Below are 21,652 nucleotides of genomic sequence, written 5' to 3'. Positions count from 1 at the left end.
TGGATACTTATCAATCTTCCCCCAGCTGTTTTCCAGTTGTACTGTTTTAATCTTTTGCTCCCCAGTGATGTTCTCATAGACCTGATCCTTCACACCCCACCATCATGGCTTTTACTCATTCACATGCCTTCTGAGAAGGCAGTTTTTCTGTCCTGAGTGTTTTTTCTGTCCAGCTTCCCTGGCTTTATGTGACAGTATAGCCTGCATATAATGGCTTCTTGATTCAGTTATTGAAGAGGTCCTTTTCATTCAGAAGCTGCTGCTTTCTGTTTAGTGGTCCCTATCCCACAGAGAAATGGGAATGATCATCTTCTGTCTTGCTTCACCACCTGCCTCCCCTTCTTGCCTGCAATTTACTTCCCAGACACTTTCTTTAATGAAACGACTGTTAGACCATCACTGTCAGCCACTCAAGTCTGAGAATGGTGCAGGCTTGAATCAGGGACCATTTTTGGTGTTTAGTGCATGTTTTCTGTATGTATAGGAACTTTGTGAAGGAAAACCGTGGCTCGAGATATATGGAAATCACAAGGATGGACTTAGCAAAATCATATGAAGAGAGCAGTCCGGCTGCTCCTGTGGTTTTTATTCTGTCTCCAAGAGCAGACCCCCTTGAAGATATTGAGACAGGTAAGCCTCTTATTTGCTTCTGGTGCAAGGATCACTCAGCTGTCCTTCTACTAAAGAAAGAAAAATTGAGCTTGAAAGTGAAATGGAGCATGTAGGGCTAGAGATGTAGATAAATTAATATACGATTATATGCTTGTGTGTTATGTGCCCATACACACATACATGTACGGGTGTATTTTTACTACACAGAACAAAGCCTTCTGGAATCATTTGTCACTACAATGGAGTACACACTATTATGGGGAAGTTGGGCATGGTTTATTTTCAGCAGAAGATTCAAGTTCTAAAGTTTCTTCCACCCCCATCATATTCATGGGGTGGATGAAAAGTGTAAGGCCATAAGCACTGCAGTATGAAGAAATTTTTAGACCAAGCATTCCTCTGCTTGGCATAATGCAGGTTTCCTTTGTACTGTTTTCTACTTTTTGACTAGATGAGGGCCAGAGGGCAATTTTCTCCATGCTCATGTAATCTTGTGCCCCCTGTGACTAAATAATGGTCATTATACAAACTATATTCAATTGTATAGGGCTCTGTGGCTTTATACTTAGGATTACTATTCCCCACAGACAATAGTGAGAATACCAGGTTAATACAGCTGTGACCTCACTGTGCTCAATTTAAACTCAGGCCTCACAAGGTGAGAGGCTTGTGCATTTACCCACTGAACCAATCAGTTAAAAAACTGATGTGATATCTACCACATGTTGCTCACTTTTTCATAAGGGAATTGCTCTGTACCCCCTGTAAGAGTTTCTAAAGCTCTGTAACAATGCCGAGCATCTATCAAAATGTCAAAAGGTTCATTATCTTAAAACCAAGGGAACAGATTTCTGCAGGCTTTTTCTAATACCAGCAATAAGGCCACTGTTGAGAGCTCGCAATTTTGCTTGTTGAAATTGTAAGGGTTTAGTGAAGTGCTTCAGAAGAAGTAATATGCATTGCACAAGTGATAGTGAAATTAATGGGAGCATTATCATTCTTTTTCCTTTCTGCTCTGCTAATTTTCCTATCTCCTCCCCCTCTGTCACTCACCCCCAATTATTTCTTTTACAGGCAAAAAGCTTGGGTTCACTATAGACTCTGGAAGATTTCATAACATCTCTTTAGGACAAGGGCAGGAGATGGTTGCAAAGGAGGCACTGGAGAAGGCTGCCAGACACGGCCATTGGGTTCTTCTCCAAGTGAGTGTCAAGCAGCCTCTCCGGTGGGGACTGTCGCCTCAGTTGGAGGGCTATTCCCAGAATACAAACGAAATATGTGGTAGATTACAGCAAAAGTTTTAAACAGCTAATAATCTTGTTCCTTTTCGCTTTTGCTTTTGATTGTAACAGGATAAACATCATACTAATAGATTGTATGTCGTGTTTTTCTGAGCACTGGCCTCACCCTTGCAGTAGGAACAGGAGAGATAAAACAGAAAGCCTCTGGTGGGTAGGCAGGACTGCCCTCAGGCATATACTTCCCCGTGTAATTAAGAGCTCCTGTTCTGTTCACTGGGCCCTAATGGAGACTCTAATAAAACAGGTCTGACTCCCCTTTGGGAAGCTGTATAATTAGCTCTGGAGCGCTGTTCTTCCGAGATAGCAGCCGCAGCTTTGGCCAGCGTTGTATAGACCGAGAACCCACTCTGCAGCAGACAAAAAGATCCGCGCAATACCCTGGGGAGCTGCAGTTCCCAGCGTCATGACGGAGCTGACAGGAGCACCGCAATTGTTAATGCTGCTAAAAGAAGGTGCTTCCCTCCCACCGTTTTATGCTAAATAGCCAATGGATATTTGTAACAAGCCCTTCGTCCTGAAGCCAGACAGGAAATGCGTGTTCCAGGCCTTGATATGAAGGAGGTCATGAGGACCAGATGATTCCCTCCTCTTCTGGTTTTAACCTCAGCAGCATACACATTCGGCTGTCAACCAGGTTGCCGGCAACAAATGAAGACATGGACTAGACTCAGTGCTGTCTGCCAGCTGAAATAAAATCAACGTGGGATTAGTGAGGGGCCTGGGTGTGCTAGACACTGTGTGAACACACACAAACCGACCCCTTCGTCGGCACTGAAACTGGAAGAATTCTTTAACCAGGTTTCGCACGGGTAAGCCAGTTACTCTAGTCTGAAAATAACCCTGCTTTTCTGCTCGTGAGTATAAAAAAGCTGTTGTGAAGGAAAGAACAGGGTTGGTTTTCAGGGGAATTTTGGTTGAGTTGCTCTGAGGACAGGGCGAGAAAATGGGAGGTGGCAGAGGCCCTACATCAGCGGCGTTGTGCATCTGAAGCCACAGGGATAAATGGAGAACATCTGAGAGGCTTTCTGGTGTTACAGACCTGCTCCATTTTCCAGCCCATTATGCCTGGCTTCTGAGGGAGGTGACAATTTTGCTGTGAAGATTTTTGATAGTGAAGGGTTGGGGAAAGTCCAAAAAGAGACTAAATAAAGAATTTGGACCAAATCTGAAATGATGCTAAGCCACCTAGAGCTAGTGGGATTTGGATGTATTCAGTGCTTCTCAAGCTTCAGTCTTCTGGGGTTTGGCCCAAATACCTATACATTTATGTTTTTAAAAAAAATCCTGGAGCAAAAGGTGAAGTATTTTATTATGCATTTTGTTGGAGGCTAGAGGTTGTATAATTAGATATTTTAAACCCCCTGCTATTCTGACTAACATGGGAAATACTTGAGAAATTGCTTTAGCTTCAGACCCATGTCCTTGAAGCAGGGAGGAATTTTTTACTGACGTCAGCAAGAGATAGGTCAAGTTCGGAGTACAAAATTCCTGCTGGAGGTAAAGCTGAGGGAAGTCCAGAAGGTGACAGAGCAAGAGGTAGGACAAGTACGTTGTGGAGTAAACAATGCAAGGTCTGAAAAATAGTAGCAAAAACAATTGGCTTAGAGGTTTCAAGACCGACTTGAATTTTTTTGGTAACAGGTTTAATTCCTGTGTCACTCTTACTTTAGTTTCTCAAACCCAGATATCTGATACATCAAATGGTTATTTTGTTATTATATTAAGGCTTGAATCACTTTCACTTTGCAGTGGATGGATGTAGCCTATATGAAAATGCAGGCACCGCCAGGCTGCTGTCATGTAATGTGATACGAAAGTCTCCCTCTCTTTCCATCCCCCTATTCCTTTTTCCACATGTCGAGGGACAATTTGGGAATATCCCCTCAGCAGGTCTCATGATAAAGTGATACAGCAGCCAGAGCGTGACTGACGTGTCACATTCCTGGGCTGGTGTATGGAGTTGCAATTCCTCGTGCGCTGCGTGGAGGTGGAAGGTGTAGGGCTGAGCTGCAATTGGAGTTGAAATGCTAGTTCTGTAACAAAAAAAGTGGAGTGTGGGCTAATGGAGGGGTGAAAGCAGCTGTAGCCCAGCCACATTGTAAACTTTTCTCTTGATATTCCCATATTTCACCAATAGGTTCTTTGGAGGCACATACTGTTCCATTATAACTAATTAATCTATCAATGACTTTCCACTGTCTTTGTATATTAAGAATCTTAAAGACAATTAGGCTCTGAAGTGGTATGAAACATATTTTTTTAAGGAGTAGGATAGCTGTAAACATTTTTCTTTGCCTAGCACTTCTTCAGTGTTGCTCCTGGTATGCACTGGGCGTGGTTTGTCTTAGGTCCCCATTCTACAGGGAATTTAAGTAGAGTCCAAGTGCTCTGCTGAGTTATGCTTATCTTTACATAGGATAACATCTCCCTGCACACATCTAGGTCTCTTAACCCTGAGGTCATAATATTTTTGTTAGCTTCAGAATCAAGGCCCGAAACTTTAAAGACTAATGTTAAAACCTCTGTTACTGCAGCAGATATCAAGAAATGGCACAGTAGCTGAGAATCTTCAAGTTTATTCTTTGTATTATCAATTTACTTGATAGTAAAGTGATGCTTTGAATTAAGTAACTTGGCTATTTTTTATTATAAAGCCACAATAACAATGTCTTAAGGGTAACAAATTTATTTGTTTTCTCACAATAAACATATTAGCTGTTTTTCAACAGAATATTCATCTAGTAGTGAAGAAAGTCATCCTGATTTCTGTGTCTTTATTATTGCTAAACCAGCTCCAACCCCAGAAGAGCGCATAATTCCTCAAGGAATTCTAGAAAACTCGATTAAAATTACCAGTGAACCTCCTACAGGGATGTCGGATAATTTGCATGCTGCACTCTACAGTTTTGACGAGGTAAAAGCAAGATGTACTTTTTTTCATTAATTTCATTAATTTCTTTTTCTCCCCATGGGGAGAGGTGATAACGTTGATGACCGCTTTGTAGGAGAGCAGAACTTTGGGATCTTTGCGCTTCCAAACTAACCTGGCAGCTGCAGGGTGCCAGCCCTCTGTGCCCTGCTCTGTCTCCATGTTTCCCATCAATGTTGGGCAGGAGGAAACACGTGACAGTAACGTGTACACTTGTATTATTAAATATCTAGATATAGACATGCATAGGTGTGCTTACAAAGATAGAAGGAAGTGCATTTATCACACCAGCTTCAGCCATCTGTGCAGTCTTATGAAAAAAACTGTCCATGCTCTGAAGTCAGAGCTCTTTCATTCGGTGGTACCCGCTAACTTTGCTCAGCTCTAAATTTGGTTTGACCATGTCCATTCTCCTACAGAGTGGATTTATGTACCCAGATGTTCAGGCAATGCCTCAGCACCCTGTGTTTGAATTCCTGTAGTTAGGCACAAAGAAAGGAATTCATGAGCAAGGGTTACGTGCCATTTGTTGTTTTGTCTTTTGCTCTTTCCCTGCATGAGGGTTCTGCGGAGCTGCTTCATGGGTGGCGAGAAGTAGGAGAATGAAGATGTGAGAACGTGGAGGACAGGGTGTCACTAGACGTGCATAGCCTCCTTCCCTCCGGATCCCTGGTTATCCCGGTCTGTTGCCCTGAGGAACTTGTAGACAGAACTTCAAGCTCGGTGCAAGTCAACTTCCCCGCAGCTGCGTAAGCGCCGGAGCAGCACGCTTATTTATGTCAGCAAAGCAGAGTTTGATAAAGGCAACCGTAAGTGTACATGTTAGCCTTCCAGCAATATACTAGCATGAATTTATTTGAACACAGGACACAGAAAGGCAGAGCTTGGATGTGAAAAGGGTAAGAGTTGCTGTTAAAGGGAGTTCCATTAAGCAATGCCCAGAAAAAGAGCCATGTCAAAGCTACCTTGGCTACAGATGGATCAGTTTTGATGGTATGGGGTGATTCAGAAAGATTCTTGCAAGAAAGGGAGAATGGCCCTGGTTTTGTGGCTAAACAGGCAACTATTAATGCAGCAATTTTTTCTTTTTTTATAACTTATTATAATGATATTTTTAATGGAAAGCTGAAAAAGCTAGAAAAAGTTTTTAAAAAAGGCAATTCATAGGCATTGTTGTCCCACTTCAGACTGTGTTCTGTTGAATGTCTATATATAGTACGTACTTTAATTAGCTATTTTTGAAGCTTGATACTTTAGAAACCCTCTTTTTTCCCCCATTATTTTGAGCCATATGCGTTTGAGGCTTACTGCAAATTTCTGAGCAGATAAGGTCTTTAATACATTTCTGGTTAAGGTATTTTAATTTTTTGGAAAAAAAAAAATTGTAATAAGAAAATCAAACTATGCCTATTCTAAGTGGACTAAAATTCAAATTTTGTGTATTTCTTCAGGATAGAAGCTTGTATTGTATTTTTCATGGTTAAACTCAGGATTCTGACTTAAGGAGGGGTTTTTGTCAGACTTAAAATCCTTCATCTTTGCTATCTGTTGTTCAGTTCAGGATGACCCGTTTCCTTTTGACAGGCAAGAGTTTATCCTTCTGAGTTTCCTTCAGCACTTCCACATTTTTATGGGTAACCAAAGTAATTTTGTTATGTCAATTACTTCTTAAACTAAAAGATAGAATATAGACAACTGGCAGAGAACCAAGAATTAATTTCTGCAGGTTTTATAGGAAAATGGAAAATACTTTGTCTCAGTAATTTAAAAACCAGCTGAAGCCCTGCACAGAATCTCATTTTGCTGAGATTCTATACTAAAACAGAGGCAAAAGAAAAATTATTAAACTTCACTTTCAAACATGACTCTTTGAGAAGCAGTCTAAAATTTGAAGGAATCGTATGCTTTTTAATAAAAGTTAAACTGGCAAATTTTCTACTTGGGATAAAGTCTATGGGTGATTTATGTTGAGAAACTATAGCGGATATTTGAGTAATATTTATAGACTTCTAGTTAAAGTCTCTATTTTTATTGGTTTGAGTAGCACAACAGCTCTCTTTCCTAAGGGTTATTTGGAAATAAAAAGGTAACCATCCACGCTTTTTCTTCTGGGGATTATTGCAAAAAATACTGCCTAATAGTCACTCATCACTAAGAAACCTGTTTCTCACTCTCCTTCAAACTCCAGGCTTGTGAGTGCTCCCTTTCGGCAGCCGAGGCAGGCACAGCTATCGATAACACTGCCGGCTGTTAACTGGATAAATGGATTCCTTTTTTCTTTGTCAGCATACCCTTGAACCAGAGAAGGGGAATTGAAAAGCACCCTTTTTTCTCTCTGCCGCCTTCACACTTGCATTGCTGGGAGACTGAGGTTTGTCCCTCAGGGCTGGAATGGAAGGTACCCGCATCCGTGTCCTCTGCCATTATTTAGAGACCCGTACGAAGGTAAGAAGTAAGTGGGCAGGTAACCACGCACCGAGGTCATTTCAACTCAATTCAAGAGAGACACAATTCTTCTCTGAATCTGTTATTTAAGTAGCTCGTATTCTATGATGCTGCTGCTGAGTAGGACAATAAACCAGATCAAAGGTGTGGCTGGTTTTTTTTTTTTTTCCTGGCAGTGGATGCTTGAACTTTGTAATATAGGTCAAACCAGTTCCACATCAGTAGCTAAGGGGGAAAAAAATGTCCTTCATTATGTTAACAAAAACAGTGGTTTACATGTGCATATATGCCAAATTCATTAGGCAGGTAATGAAGCATTTGCACAAATGTAATTACATACAGCAATTCTGACAGTTCATAACACTGCATTAATAATCACTACAATTAGTTCTGATGATGGAAGCAATTTACAGCACGTCACATGTATAAATAATGGTGCATTTCCTGCATGTGTCATTATTATGTATTAAGGATGCCACCTTGTTGTGACTTTCTCAGTAATGTTCCCCTTGAGTCAAAGTTAAGGGTAGATGAGTGATTTTATTTCTGTGCTGCAGCATATTTCACACTTGTATAGTTTAAATACTCAGTTGAGGTCATTTGTGTAAGTTCTGTATATGCAATGCCTAAATAATAGCAACAATTATTTATTACTGAATGATATAGGATAGTACTGAATAGGTCCTCCCATTGCAGTAATTTAAAGAAATTTAAGAGATATTTATAAATAAAAAAGAGAGGGAAATATCACCCCTTGATGATATGGTTTTCTCCATGTCTCCCAACTTGTATTTACTCTTAGAAATTAATTTTCCTTTTTTCTTTTTACTCCTACTGACCTTTATTTAGCTAATAGGACATGAAACTGTCTTTTCTTTCTGCAGTACTTGGTGTCATATTGAAATAATTGCTTAATTTTATAGTGATGATTTAATAATGCTTCCCATTTAGAAAACAAGTCTATAAAATCAGCTTATTCCAACCCTTAGTTTTCTGTGCTAATAAATCTTGCTGCTTTAAGCTCTGTTCTTTTCAAACCACAATTCATAAACTTGATAATTAATTTTGCTAATTAATGAGAGGGAGGTTTCTGATGGCAGGGAGGGCTGGAAAGGTCTGTAAGAGCAAGAATTATTTCATCTCTCCTCTTGGTAATATTGCTTTTTGGCCCTTTTCATTGTATTGGCTAGTGATTCATTACCCTGTGGCTTTATAAGCAATTTTTAACATAGATATTGTAGAGAGAAAAGAGATAACAGATTTCTAAAATGTGACTTTGTATGTATATACACATGTATATATACATACATATATAAAAATAAATAAAATTTCCCAATTGGGTATTCTTTAGGGACAACTGTGCTTAAGAAAATTAGAGATTGACCAGAAAACATAAAAGGGAAAACTTGAGCTACCCATCAGCTAGTAGAAATTGCTGAAACTCCATCATCACTTGTACCAGTTTGTGGTGGTTCCCTGTGAATATTTAATCTTCTTGCATCTCAGTTTGACTTAACCCAGTTTCCTGTTGCCAAGATGAACTCCACCACAGTAACCTCTGATAGTGAAGGTCTAATCCTACCTCATTGTCCCGTTCTTCCCCTCCGCCTTCTGATCCCCATACGCATGTTCATGGGGTTGTCGTTCAATGTTGTGACGCAACGTGGACTCCAGCCTCGCCATGTCCATCCACTGAGCAATGGATCGGTGGGTTTTTGAGCACAAGAGACCGGTTTTCTATAGACTACAATGGCAATTACGCAAACCTGACAGCCCAAAATATTTCTAAAGCAAAATCCTCAGTTTTCTCACACTAGCAAAAATGTGCCTTTTATATGACAAGCTTTGATTATCCCAGTGTAACCAATGCCCTCAGAAGTGTGCAGCTGAATGAGCTTGTACTGAATTGGAACATCGATAGAGTCTTCTAAAAGACAAAGGAAAAAGCCATTTCCTGAGATAAATATATATGAAATTAGAAAAACATTAAATGTGTTTCTTTTGCCAACAAAGAGAAAAGCAGGTTTATTCTAACTGCAAGTCTGTTTCATTCCAAATCCAAGTTGTTGGCATTTTTCACAGGGATTCTCTGTTCAAGCTTCTCATCACCAGCATGCAGTATTGCTTATTATATTCCAGTACCTTTTTTTTTTCTTCTTCTTTTTTCATTCTCTTCAAACCAGTTTAAAAGAATGATGGATTAGTTTCACATATTCAAAATGAAATAAACTTGTAGCAAGCAGGCTGGAATAGCTGCAGCTATTTTACTTGTTCTGTTCTGTCACATCATGCAATATTTAAAGCCTATAATTAAGTTTTTACTTGAACTGTTGGGAGGCAAATACTGCCCCCAAGGGTGTAAAGGTTCCTGTCTGCAAAGGCTTCATCACAAACTGGCATATTTTGCAAACCAAAGGGTAGCAAAAAGAAGCTTCGAACTCTGTGAAGCCAAATAAAACAGAAAGACAGTAGTTCCTTGAATAAAATGTGTTACCACTGTTAATCACCCGCTAGAACAGTGGCATTATGACCAGAGTTCTACAATAAACATAATGCTTACATGATGTGGTAGTAATGGGATTAATATTAATTCAATTTTTAGCGAAGTTCTTGAATGCATACCAAATTCAAATAATGTAGAATTTCAGTTACTGAGTGTTTCCTAGTGAGGAGATATAAAAGACTGCAATCAGATACAAGTTTTTTATTTCTCCTCCAAGAAAGGCACAGTAGGTTACCTTCCTGTCACTCATGAAGATTATGTTTTTAAAGATCTGTATGGGAAAATACATGCACTTGTTAATGAGTTATGTTCTCTTATATCATGCGGTGTTTTGAAAATGTACTTTTCCCTTAAAAGCTTTTTATAAGGGATAAGGTAGAAAACATGACATAAGGTTCAGATGACACACTTTAGACTGTTATTGAAAATTAGTCACAAACAATATTTTTCCTCAGGTGTTTATAGATACCTTCTCACTGGATTGAAATAAAAGAAATCTGTGTTTCCATGTAGTTACTTTCTAAACAAACAAAACCCAGCAATGTGAATTTATAACCATGAAGCTTTCTGAAAGGAAGTGTTTGAATTTCTTTTGTTTCTCTTAACACTGTTTATTGTGAGCAGCTTTGATTTGTCCTTTAGCAAGCTGACTTTTTTTATTCAGTGATGCATTCCGTTCCCAGTGATGCATCCTGTTCCCCCAGGCAGGTTCCATGGGAAGACCTGCATTACCTCTTTGGTGAGATCATGTACGGTGGCCACATCATTGACGCCTGGGACCCGAGGCTTTGCTGCGTATATCTGCAAGAATTCATCGGCCTGCCTGTGCTAAGAACTTTCATATATGCCTAAAGCTCTTGAACACATATATAATATGTTCAACGTAGCAGAAAGTCACCTCTCAGAACTGGAGCCTCATGGGGAAGACCACAAGCTTTCTCATCAGTGTGGCCCCACCTGGCTGTGGAGGAATAAATTATCCAACTTGTAATGAGCACAGTGATTCGTCATGAGCAGATTCTGTCTGCAAGGGTTTGTAACTTGGCATATTGCTTGTTTAAGTACTTTTGCAAGCAGCCTTACTTGGCAACTTGAATTCAGTGTTTTGTAACGCTGCCTGTATAGCCAGCTTACTGACATTAGGGGATAGTATATTTAGGTTTCTGTTTTCCTAATAGAACTATTCTCTTTCAAAGTGCTGCCATTTAGAAAGGTCTGGGTGGGCATAGGAAAAGATCTTTTATGAAACTGCACTTTAACCAACGTAACTGATAGACTCACCAATTGCAGCAGTCCAGAATGGCAAAATCCCCAAAACTTACATTTACTCTTTGTATGTTTTCTTCTCCGAATAAATAATAGAGTGGGAATGTTATACATTTTCTTGGATTTTCTTGTTTCCAAAATAGGAAAAACAGTTTGTGAGACTGTTTCTCATTTTCCACCACCCTCTCACACGTCTGTTTCTGTAGCTCTGTCAGATAATCACCAGCTGATATATGCTGAATTATTCAAATTGTGCTACTAAGGTTTGGTCCTGGACAGCAGTGTAGGTGGAGCACCTATGAGTCCAAAGTGTAAGATTGCCAAAGTTGCTTCTAATCAGAAACAAATGTCAGAACTTTTAAGGATACAAAAAGAAAATGTTGCTTTAATGTTAGTTCTAAAAATCCTTGCATGGAAACAAATTATTTTCACATACATACATTTATATAAAATGTGTACATATATATATGTGTGTATATATATGTATATATACAATAAAAAACCCCTAGCATCTGCTCCTAAGCTGCTGAACTTGTCACTTTAGAGAACTGACTGTACACAATTTGCTAAAAACAGCCGAGACATTTTTCAAGTGCCTTTTCCAGACTTGTTATTTTTCATTGTCCAAAGGTAAAAAGCTTATTTGGGAGGAAAAAAATAAAATAAAATTAGCATGTTACATGTGAGCAAGCCATTTGCAGAGCCTGGCTAACTTGGGGAAAGTGCACTTTTCACCCTCGGCGTTGCGGCTGCAGCCTGCCTTTCGGTGGTGAGCAAGATGAGCTTGCTGGTGTCTCCTCGGTCCCTAACGAGTGGGTTTTCATATGTCAAAGAGCCACACTCAGATGAAGGCAATTGGAAGTAACTGCTCAGAAGAAGATGCCCAAGAGTAAGTTGCCATGGAGATGGAAAGGCTAAACACCACTGTACTCCTGACCTTGGCGGAGGCTGATTTCTCCAAATGACAGCTGAGGTCATGCGGGCATGGTGGGAAGCTCATCCTGCCGGCTCCGGCTCTGCCTCTAGCCTATGGATAAGTAAAGAATTACTGCTTCCAGTTTAGGCAGTCCATTAACCTTCACAAGCCTGAACTTTCATTCAAATAATTGTAAAATAAGTATAGGTGGTGAAACCTGAGGAGAATCACTGCTATTTGTATGGCCTTTGGAAAGTTTAGGGACCCAACCCCGAGTGCGGATCTGCTGGTATTTTAAACAGTGAGATATCTTGCCGAGCTTTTTGACATATCTGGAAAATGTTAGAGCCCCAAATTACCAGCAAAACCAGAAAATCATTCATTTACTGGCAGCCAAATGAATGCAAACAGGACGGCAATGTCTTTCATCAGAGCTGACGCTTTGTGTTCCCTGGACAGATTACCTTCTCATTTACCTATTCACGTTGCCGATGAGTTCTTTTAGCTCTAAATTCATTCCACAAGGTGCGTTAGAACAAACCACCATACATCAGCTTTGCTATACGTGGCCTGGGATCCGTCATAAGGACAGAAGGGCGGTGAGTGCTGCTATGAACCCCTATAACCCTCAGCCTCCCTCTGTGCACGTGACTCCCAAGAATAGAGTAAAACTCGTTTTAAGTGCCAGCAGAGAGACTGCTAAGTACAGATTGTCTGACGGAATTGATCTTCCACTCAAGGTGAATAACAGGGCTTTTTTCAAAACCTCGGCACTACTTCAAAATGGCGTCTTAAGACGTAGTTTATTGTGGGTGAGGTTAGCGGTGCAGGTTCAGGTGCGGGTAAATGGCTGGTTGCAGAACCAAAATTACTTCAGAAATAAGTACTTACTGGTGTTATTGTGAGCAGCAGCTTGTTGTTGACTGTTCTAAATGCCAAAAGCTGTTAAATTTTATTGTGATTTTGTGGAGTGGACCCTGCATTACAAAGAAATAGCTCCTGTGAAAAGTACCACTTAGAGCCAGAAATATTTTTCAGCAAAAACAACTTTCAAGTCTGGTCTAAATCCCAGACATTTCTATGACAATAAGTTCAGAGAAACTCTTTGAATCCAGTGAAGTCCTTACAGTGCAGGAGCTGGGGGAGCCTGGAAAACAAATGTGACTGCTACAGCTCTCTTTCTGTGCTGTCATCAGTGGGGCAGCCCACTCACCAATGTTACATCTCACCAAAGCCCTCTGTCTGCCTACTTAATTCTTGACCTGCTCCAAAGTCCTGAGTCTTATTTTTAATATCCTAACAGAGGTAGGGCCTGACTGCTCTGTAGGAACAGTGCAATTAATAGCATTTGGGTCAATATTGAGCTGATTGAGACCTTAATTTTTTCTGCTGTGAAAATTATCGCCACTGTCTATCTCATTGACGCCAAAGCAGCAGTACGAAACCCATGCAAGACTCCTGCATTTGGAGAGATGTAGCAGAGTAGCATGTTCTCCCTTTCTGTTCCAGCTCCTGGGTGTCAACAGCCAGGCAGAAGAGAAAGGAAGGGACATCAACACATGAAGAAATGTCCTAACTGTCAGCTGTTTCTGTGGAAAGTGAATTGGGATGACTGTTTTTCTGACAAGCTAAGAATTGCACAAATACTGACGTGTGTTCTCCCATTTCCACATTCCATTTACTTGTCTCGTTGACCTGTTGCTCCCTGTAACCTCTTTAAGGTTATTGTGAGCACAGTGTGTTTGTGCAAAGCCCCTAATTAATGATACACCAAGCAGAATTAATGTTGTGGCTCATGTATTATTGGGATGGGGGTTCAGGTGAGTTGGGGCGGCAATCCTGCCTCTCCCACAGGTGTCCTGTGTGACTCTGTCCTGCGTGTCTCAGACTCTCGTCTGAAAAATGGCATCATAATCCTTGCTTGTCTTCTGAGGAGTTGCAGAAATACAGTACTTAAAATACACTAGCCTCAGCGGTGGTCTTAAAATAAACTCAGAGCATCCTCATGAAGGAAAAGGAAGCAGCAACAGCATTTCAATACTGCAAAATGAGAACGTTGGAAAAGTGTGCAAATAGTAACTGTGCTAAAAATAGCTTGGTAACCCTGTTCCACTACATCAGAACATGTAGGTGTCATTTTCGTAGACTCCAGACAAACTTCTGAAACTTTGCAGATGCAGAACAATGTTTCAAGAAGTGATTGACAGTATTATCAATAACATTATGGATTCTTTTACTGAAGCTTGAAGGGGAACTGACGCTGGCACCACCAGGTTTCTTGGCCCCGTCAAATCTGGATTATGCTGATTACCATAAATACATAGACAAAGTGCTTCCATCTGAAAGCCCTGCACTATATGGACAGCACGCCAATGCTGAGATGGGATACCTGACAGCAACATCAGTTAATCTCTTCAAAACTCTTTTGGAAATGCAAGCCATTCATTCATAGGAGAAGGATCAGGCCAGTCTGCAGAGGAAAAGGTAAAGTTCTTCCTCTGGTGCATTTCAGTGCTGTTAATGACATGCGGAGGCCACATCTTTACTGTGTTACTTCAGCAAAAGACTTTGTTTCTAGGGAAAAAAAAGGTGCATCAAATTAGCAAAGATCAGCTGAGTGTTGATAGCAGTGATGATAACGCGCCAGCCTAGGCAATGTACTGCACTAGGGAGGAATATGGACCAGAGGAACATCTAACCTATTATACAGACTGTTTCTTTTTCACTTTGAATTTAATATGGGGTGGGAAACAAGGGATGAATCAATCTTGCTTTTTTGTGTTCTTTCATAAACAAGTACAGCAACACTAACTTACTAAAAAAAGTTATGGTTGCCTGAGTTGGTGAGTCTAGTCTTCACCTCTGTGCTTTGTTCCTGTCTCCTGCATGCTAAATCCCTTTTGTGTAGCCCGTGGTCCTGGGTTCCTTCTGCCATGTTCACAGCGCAGCCTGGCAGTGATGTGTAGGGTCCCCACACCAGGAAGGGCAGCCCAAGCACAGTGCTCTCCCACCGGTCCCCTTCCTGGGCCCTTGATCTGAGCAGGTGTCATGCGGCTGCTCCAAGAGACTTCCTCTTGCAAGCAGCAGCTGAGGAAGAGATTTTCAGGGATTTTTAGTTTTCTGGTAGTCTAAATAGGTGAAATCTGGGCAAGGAGGCTGTCTGACCATCTCTTAGCCTCAGCACCTCTCTTGTACCAAGTCTGGAGCTCAGCAGAACAGTAACGTTAATACCTATAAGCTGTCAGATGCTGGGTTGAAGCAACCAACCCTAATAGAAAGATAAACTGTGTCACTTAATATGGAGTTAACTGGAGCACTCTAGTTCTGTTTACAGTCAAGATATCTCAGATATCCAGATAGCTTAGTACAGCTAAATTTATTCCAGAAAGAAGTAAAAGACTGGGGTTTAAGCATGGAACAGTACTGGTGCTGGTGCTGTGCTTAATAGATTAAATGAATAAAGGATGAGCAGGAAAGGAAAATGTAATCAGAAATCTCAGCTAGTTCTGTTATTAGACCCTGCTGTCTTCTGTACCTTCCTTTCTGAGTGTAGACCTGAGAAACTATGTCCAGATGCCCCGAAAACTGGCATATCATGAGACTGAGCCTTCAACTCATCATCCTTATCAGAGTTAATTAAATTCCCCTGTGACTGCCACTTTTGTTCTAGAACTCTCAATCTCTTTCTTTACTCCCTCCTTTTCCTCTGGGCACTCTTTGATTTTCTCTTATCACCATCAGTTCATGGGGGTTTCGCAGAAGTGAATATGAGAGCTCTGCATGCAAGTAGCCAAATAGTGCTTCATTTCCTGGGGGGAGCTTGTGCTTTTCACGTTTGGTTCCTGTCCACTTTAGTAAGTGTGGGCAATTATACATGGCATTCGTCACTCGCTCTGCGAAAGGTAGGGCTGAAATGGAGACTGAGCTGCATTAATGTTGTGATTTCGATTCCTGCTCATTAGTACTGTTGTAAATTGTTTTTCATTTGTGTTCTGTTTCAGTTCCAGAGCAGGTCTGCAGGGAGGGAGAGATGCTCTTTTTGGAGGTGAGACACGGCTGTGCGTGTGTGCCAGTGCTGTATTTCGCCCAATGCCTGTGAAAGTAAGGGCTGTGGGCAGTGGAGGGGGAGATGGAGGCTATTAGGTACTATAGAAATACAAACAACTAATCACGCTTGACTAAAAACCAAGGCAATCTCAGGGTACATTGTTGTAACAGCAGTCATCCCAAGCCCAGGGAGGATGTGTTGGTGTGCTTTGGGGGTCAATGTTACTTGAAAATGCAATTTTCAGTGTAATTTTCAATGCTAAATGTAATTTAGCAGCTAAATAGAAGCTGCTAAGTGTTAACTGGTTCGCAGTCATTTCTCTCAATACTGTTGCCAAAGAGACAGCAAAGGTGGGGGAGCATCTCTGTTTTTTATCTGCCTAAGAAAATGGAATGTTTGTGCTCTCCTGAAGAAGACATCAGACTTGAAAGTAGAAGGGTCAAAAAGAGTTGATTGCAGTGAGTTCTAATGGCTCTGTTTGTATTGGCCTGGACAGGTAAAGAATGTTCTGGATGATATTCTGGGCATGCTTGCCAAGGAATTTAACGTGGCAGAAATCATGCGGAAGACTATTGCCTGGAGCCGTTATGCCCTTGTTTGCCTTCCAGAGTGTGAGAGGATGAACCTCCTCCTTTCAGAGATCTGTCGGTCTCAAACAGCTGGACGTCAGTCTGAAGGCAAGTGACTTTTTTTATTAACAGTACTGTTGCTCTTGTATGTATTTTGGGGCTTTTTCTTGGTTTTTTAGAAATGAAAGAATAGCTATTCTTTATGATGCCAATATGCTTTTTTTATTGTTCTCCAAATAAAGGAGGAGTTGATGTTCTCTCCTCGCATGGAAGTGCTGCAATCCACACTCTTCTATGATGCTGTGCCAGACACATGGACTCAACTAGCATATCCATCCATGCACAGCCTTTCCCAGGCTGTAACACTATCAGGGTTTAGCTACTATGCACAGAGCTGTTCCAATGATCTAAAACCAGCAGCTTTGTTCCTTTTTTTTTTTGTCCAAAATTTGTCTTAATGCAAGTCAGTTTTACTTTGAAGTGAGTTTTGCAGAAATGCTAAGCACTTTGCTAAAGCGAAGGCTCCATCACCTCCCTTTGTCACAAGTGCTAGGGGTGTTCAGCATCTTGCAGGATTCCTTTTCCTCTGCCCTGCCACTGGCAATATCCACCTGCAGGCGGTTAGATAGGGAAAAAATAGGCGGTGGTTTTAGTCTCTGTTTTTGGAAATCCCCCTGATATCTCACAGCAATGTGCGCTGCAGTTATTCAGAGAGTCTCTGCGCTCCTGATTTGTACTTTGCTCTGGCCTACTGGGAGTTTAAATGCACCACTGGAGATGGTATCGGACAATTTGCATTTAAACAGCTACCAACTGTTGTTACCAATTTTTGGCAGTTTCTGAAGGTGTGTTAATGTGACCAGTGGTGACGTTCAGGATTCTCCCCAAGAATACAAATTTTACATGACTGTGTAAAACTCACGTTCTCTGTTGCCAGCAACCTGTCTTATGCTGATCACCTTCTGCAATTAATTTCAGACATACCTAGGTCAGGGAAAGAACAAATTCCACTAAAACCATGACCTTATGCTTATGTAAGCATATACTTTCTGGCCACCTCAGCCATGTACCTTCTCTGTCAACAAAGGGACTCTTCCACTTTAAGTCTGTAATTTATTTTGCATAATAAATGTAATGCAGTTTAAGGCAGAAGCTATTGCTGCTTCTCTTTTAGAGTTACTGATCTTCTCATGCGATATGGAGAACTTGAGATCTGGACACAGGACCTTGTGCTGCCAGCAGTGGTGTGCCTTTCTGGCTTGTTCAGTCCTCAGTCCTTTCTGACAGGTAAGCAGTGATGGTTGTAAAGAACCAGACATATTGTTTCATTGCCAAACATTTATTTTTTACCATTGGTGTTATTTATGTTTCTGATAATCTTTGGAGAGTTAAGTAGTTTAAATAAAAAGATAAAAATCAACCAAATATCAGAACAACCACCTCCTGAAAGCAGGTGGAACAATCCAAATTCGTCTTCAGTCTCCTCAGAAATGTGAAGATAAAGCAGCTGAGGAAATAAATGCTGAATTTCATAGTTTAAAAAAGGTTAAGAGTGCAAGTTTTCCTGCTATTATTATTTAACCAATTCAGTGCATATGTCATGGTACCATTCTGGTTTATTCCTTATTATTAACACAGTTACTAGGCTAAGTAGAAAAAAAAAAAAAAAACCCCACAACAAAAAAACCAGTCTGCCAGTCCTCTTTGCGTCATTTTTGCCCCACTAGGGGATGAAAAAAATCTTCAGCAGCATATTGATGTCTCACTTCTCGCCATGATCACAACACACTGAAGCCATATGACAGCCCAATAACAGGGTATCTCAAATTCTGCATGGCCACCAATGACACTCAGATAATCCTTCACTAGCCTAGCAGAAAAGTGGCCAGGAGCTCCTCACAGGACACTTTGGCCAGGCTGCCATCGTTCCCTGGAGAAGATGGGCAGTGGGGGGCCCAGGAGGCGTTTGCAGCGCAGGCACTGAAGCACCTCTCCCTGTACTTGGAAGCAGAAGGGGACGGCAGCATGAAGGCTGGCAGGCAGCTCCTCCTCTCTCTGCTGCTCATGTCCAGGTCCCCAAATGGCGCCCATTTTGTGCCACAGGCACAGAAACACTCCACTGTATTTTTTTTACTCCTTTTACTGCCTCTCTCTGAGCTTTCTCTTCTGGGCGCTTGTTCCTGTCGACGGCTGGGGGACGTAAGGACCATGCAGGCTAGAATAGATGTCAGCACAGGCTTGTTCCGAACACGGACGCAGCTGGGGAGAAGCGATGTCTCCGAGTGCAGGCAGCGATGCAGTCTTGCTGCCCTGCTGGGGAGGGGGCTGGCTTGTTCTGTACTGTGCAGAATGTTTTGTTTCCAAACAATTGCATTCATGCAGCTTTTTTCGCCTTACTTCAAGTAATGATCAAAGGGAAAAAAAAAAAAAAACCCAAGCTGAAACAAACCCCAGTCTCAGGCTTGTGCACAACAGGCCCAAGAGGGGCATGTTAACAGTTCCAGCATTAAAATTACTCTGGATATTGAATTATTGAAAGTATCATTTTTTAAAGCTGTAATGCAGAGCATGGCACGCAAGAACAACTGGCCTTTGGATAAGGTGTGCTTGACTGTAGATGTGACCAGAAAGATCAACGAAGATTACGGCCACCCACCAAGGCTATATCTGTGGGCTTGTCATCAAAGGTAAGAAATAAACTTAAATTGCTTGATTTCGATAACCTAGTTCAGGGACCCTAGCTTCCTTCATTAGGTAGATAAGTTCCATCAGGAGTTCGAGTAAACTCTTGTGATCCTATGAAAAGCACCAAGGAAGTTTAGGAATGGTGGTGGATTGTTGGTGTTGATCCACATTGACTTTAAATTTCATACCAGCTTGATGTCCTAATCACTGACTACATACTTCATGCATTTAAGTAACTGTTAACTGAGTCTGAACAAGGTCTGCATTGTAGTAAAGCAGCAGCTCTAATCTAGTTGAGGTTCGGAAACTTAAACTATTCCAGAGACTTTAAATTTCACCCTGATAACTGATCACCTAGAAATTTTCTGCAGCTCTTAAGAGGTGCAGAAGAGGCTTAGTAGTCACCAGATGTCAGTACCTTGGATCAAGCCATCTACACAGTTGCAGTTTAAACACCACTCCTCCCCCCCCCGCTCCCCCAAAAAGCTATTTTCAAAATCATATTTCTCTTGGTTTTTCCTCCACCTTGGCAGAAAGTTGTTGGTTCTAAATAAACAGATCTAAACAACCCTGAATTTTTCATTTGCTAGGCCATAATACTTACAGGCCATTGGGGAGACATACCGAGAAGCAAGGAAATACAGAACCCCTGTAGCAGTATGAGGTATAATGACACACCTAAGTGGGTGATGTGTAAGTATGACATGAGAAGATTTTTCATCTGGGTTTCCAAGCAGCCACTTACTGCAGTAGCTGTAATATGATTGTAGGCTGTCCCTGAATGGAAAGCGTGTTCATCTGTTGAGCTGCAACCCCTCTTTTAACAACTTTTAGAGGATAAACATTGTACCTTGCTCTTTTGGAATTGTGTTTTCCTGAGATTGAAGCATCTAGTTTAGGAATGACAATTAAGGCCGGCAGTCAAAATGAGATTGTAGTTTTAACTTAGAAAGGCTGTCAACTAAGTTACAGCTAATTAGAGGAAAGGTGAATGACTCCAACAGGCAATTAAAGAAACATCACCATTACTCGTACTCTTCTTTGCATTTGAATATAGTAAAAGGAAAGCAACACTTTTGGAAGGGAGTTGCTACTACAACAGGTAAGCTCCAAGGGGAAAGTCAGGGTGAAGGACTGGAGCAATGACAAGCATGGCATTTGACTGTTGTTTTTTGAAAAGGTAGCCTTAATTTTTCAGAGGTTTTTTTTTTTTTTAAACATGTCACTCAAAGGGCAATACTGTTCATTCCTCCTCTGGACATGAGGAAGGTATCAAGGAACCTTGTGAGCTGCGGTTGCTGTGTTTCCATGTTTGTGTTGCTATTTGCAAATACAAACTTTTCTGTTGCTACATAAACACTCTTAAAAGGCACAAGCATCTGCAACATTTTTGGATGCTGGTTTATGTTAGAACAACACAAAAAACTTAACACATCCAGCAGCTTTCAGAAAGCGCACGGTCCTTCAGCAGCACACACCTCATCTGTCTTACCTGTTTGAATCTGAATTACCTGTTTGATATCTCACTATACAAACAGACGCTAAATACTCCATTGTAGTTCTCCAGCCTTTGGAATACTTGACTATGAAACTAGTGGAGAATTAGGAGAAAATCTGAGCACTTTGACAGGCACACTCAGTCACAGGCATACTCGAAGTCCCAGCTGTAAGCAGTTTCCAGTCCCTGCTCTCGAGAAAAGGACATGCTGATGAAACCAGAAGTCCAGTCCAGGCAGATGCTATGTACTCATCTCCACATTCAGGCAAAGAGATGATGTACAACAAGCCAACCACAGTCTACGCTAAATCGGCATGTTCAAATGTAGCTTTAAGTATTTAACAATAAGCACCTGCTTAAATCCAAATTATTCTGGTCTTGCACTACAGAACACCATGTAAATCGTGTGCCTACGTTTATTGCAAGCACCAGGAGGGACATTCAGCTGGGGACCATAGGTGAAGCCCAGCTCAAGGAATTGACTCCAGCAATGCCAGCCATTTTTGTACGGGCTATTCCAGTGGATACAAGGGAAAATAAGAATGTTTATGAAGGTCCAGTTTATAAAACCAAAAGCAGAGGGCCAACTTCCATTTGGACTTTCAACGTGAAAAGCCAGGAGAAACCAGGTAAATGGGTTCTGGCGGGAGTGGCTTTACTTTTGGGAGTTTAGTACTAAGCTTTCAGTAGTATGTGCTGCTTTCTCCATCTGCCTTGTAGTTAAAGCAAAAGGAGATAAATATTTTTCACAGTCAGCTGGAGCAGGAGATTTGCCTCACAAAAACACAACCCTTAGTGTAACACTTATGTGCTTTATGTTATTTACTCATCCATCAGTATTGTGTTCATGTGTTTCTCTACGTAACGCTTATTGATCTGC

General features: G+C 41.1%; 1 protein-coding gene across 1 annotated transcript in view; it reads left to right on the top strand.

Annotated features, from left to right (window-relative positions):
• Positions 1-19,490, top strand: part of DNAH11 (dynein axonemal heavy chain 11) — a 150,199-nt gene extending 130,709 nt beyond the window's left edge. Inside the window, 11 exon segments of the mRNA XM_054815055.1 lie at positions 485-630; positions 1,687-1,814; positions 2,741-2,808; positions 4,668-4,827; positions 10,499-10,615; positions 14,215-14,407; positions 14,410-14,456; positions 16,517-16,662; positions 16,664-16,697; positions 17,764-17,876; positions 19,144-19,490. Of these exon segments, the coding sequence (XP_054671030.1) occupies positions 485-630; positions 1,687-1,814; positions 2,741-2,808; positions 4,668-4,827; positions 10,499-10,615; positions 14,215-14,407; positions 14,410-14,456; positions 16,517-16,662; positions 16,664-16,697; positions 17,764-17,772 (1,048 nt within the window). The 3' untranslated portion in view covers positions 17,773-17,876; positions 19,144-19,490.
• The last annotated feature ends 2,162 nt before the right edge of the window (positions 19,491-21,652 follow it).

This window comes from Grus americana, chromosome 2 (assembly GCF_028858705.1).
Source record: "Grus americana isolate bGruAme1 chromosome 2, bGruAme1.mat, whole genome shotgun sequence".
Lineage (NCBI taxonomy): Eukaryota > Metazoa > Chordata > Aves > Gruiformes > Gruidae > Grus > Grus americana.
Note: the sequence above shows the minus strand (reverse complement) of the source record. Positions and strands in the feature narration are given on the sequence as shown.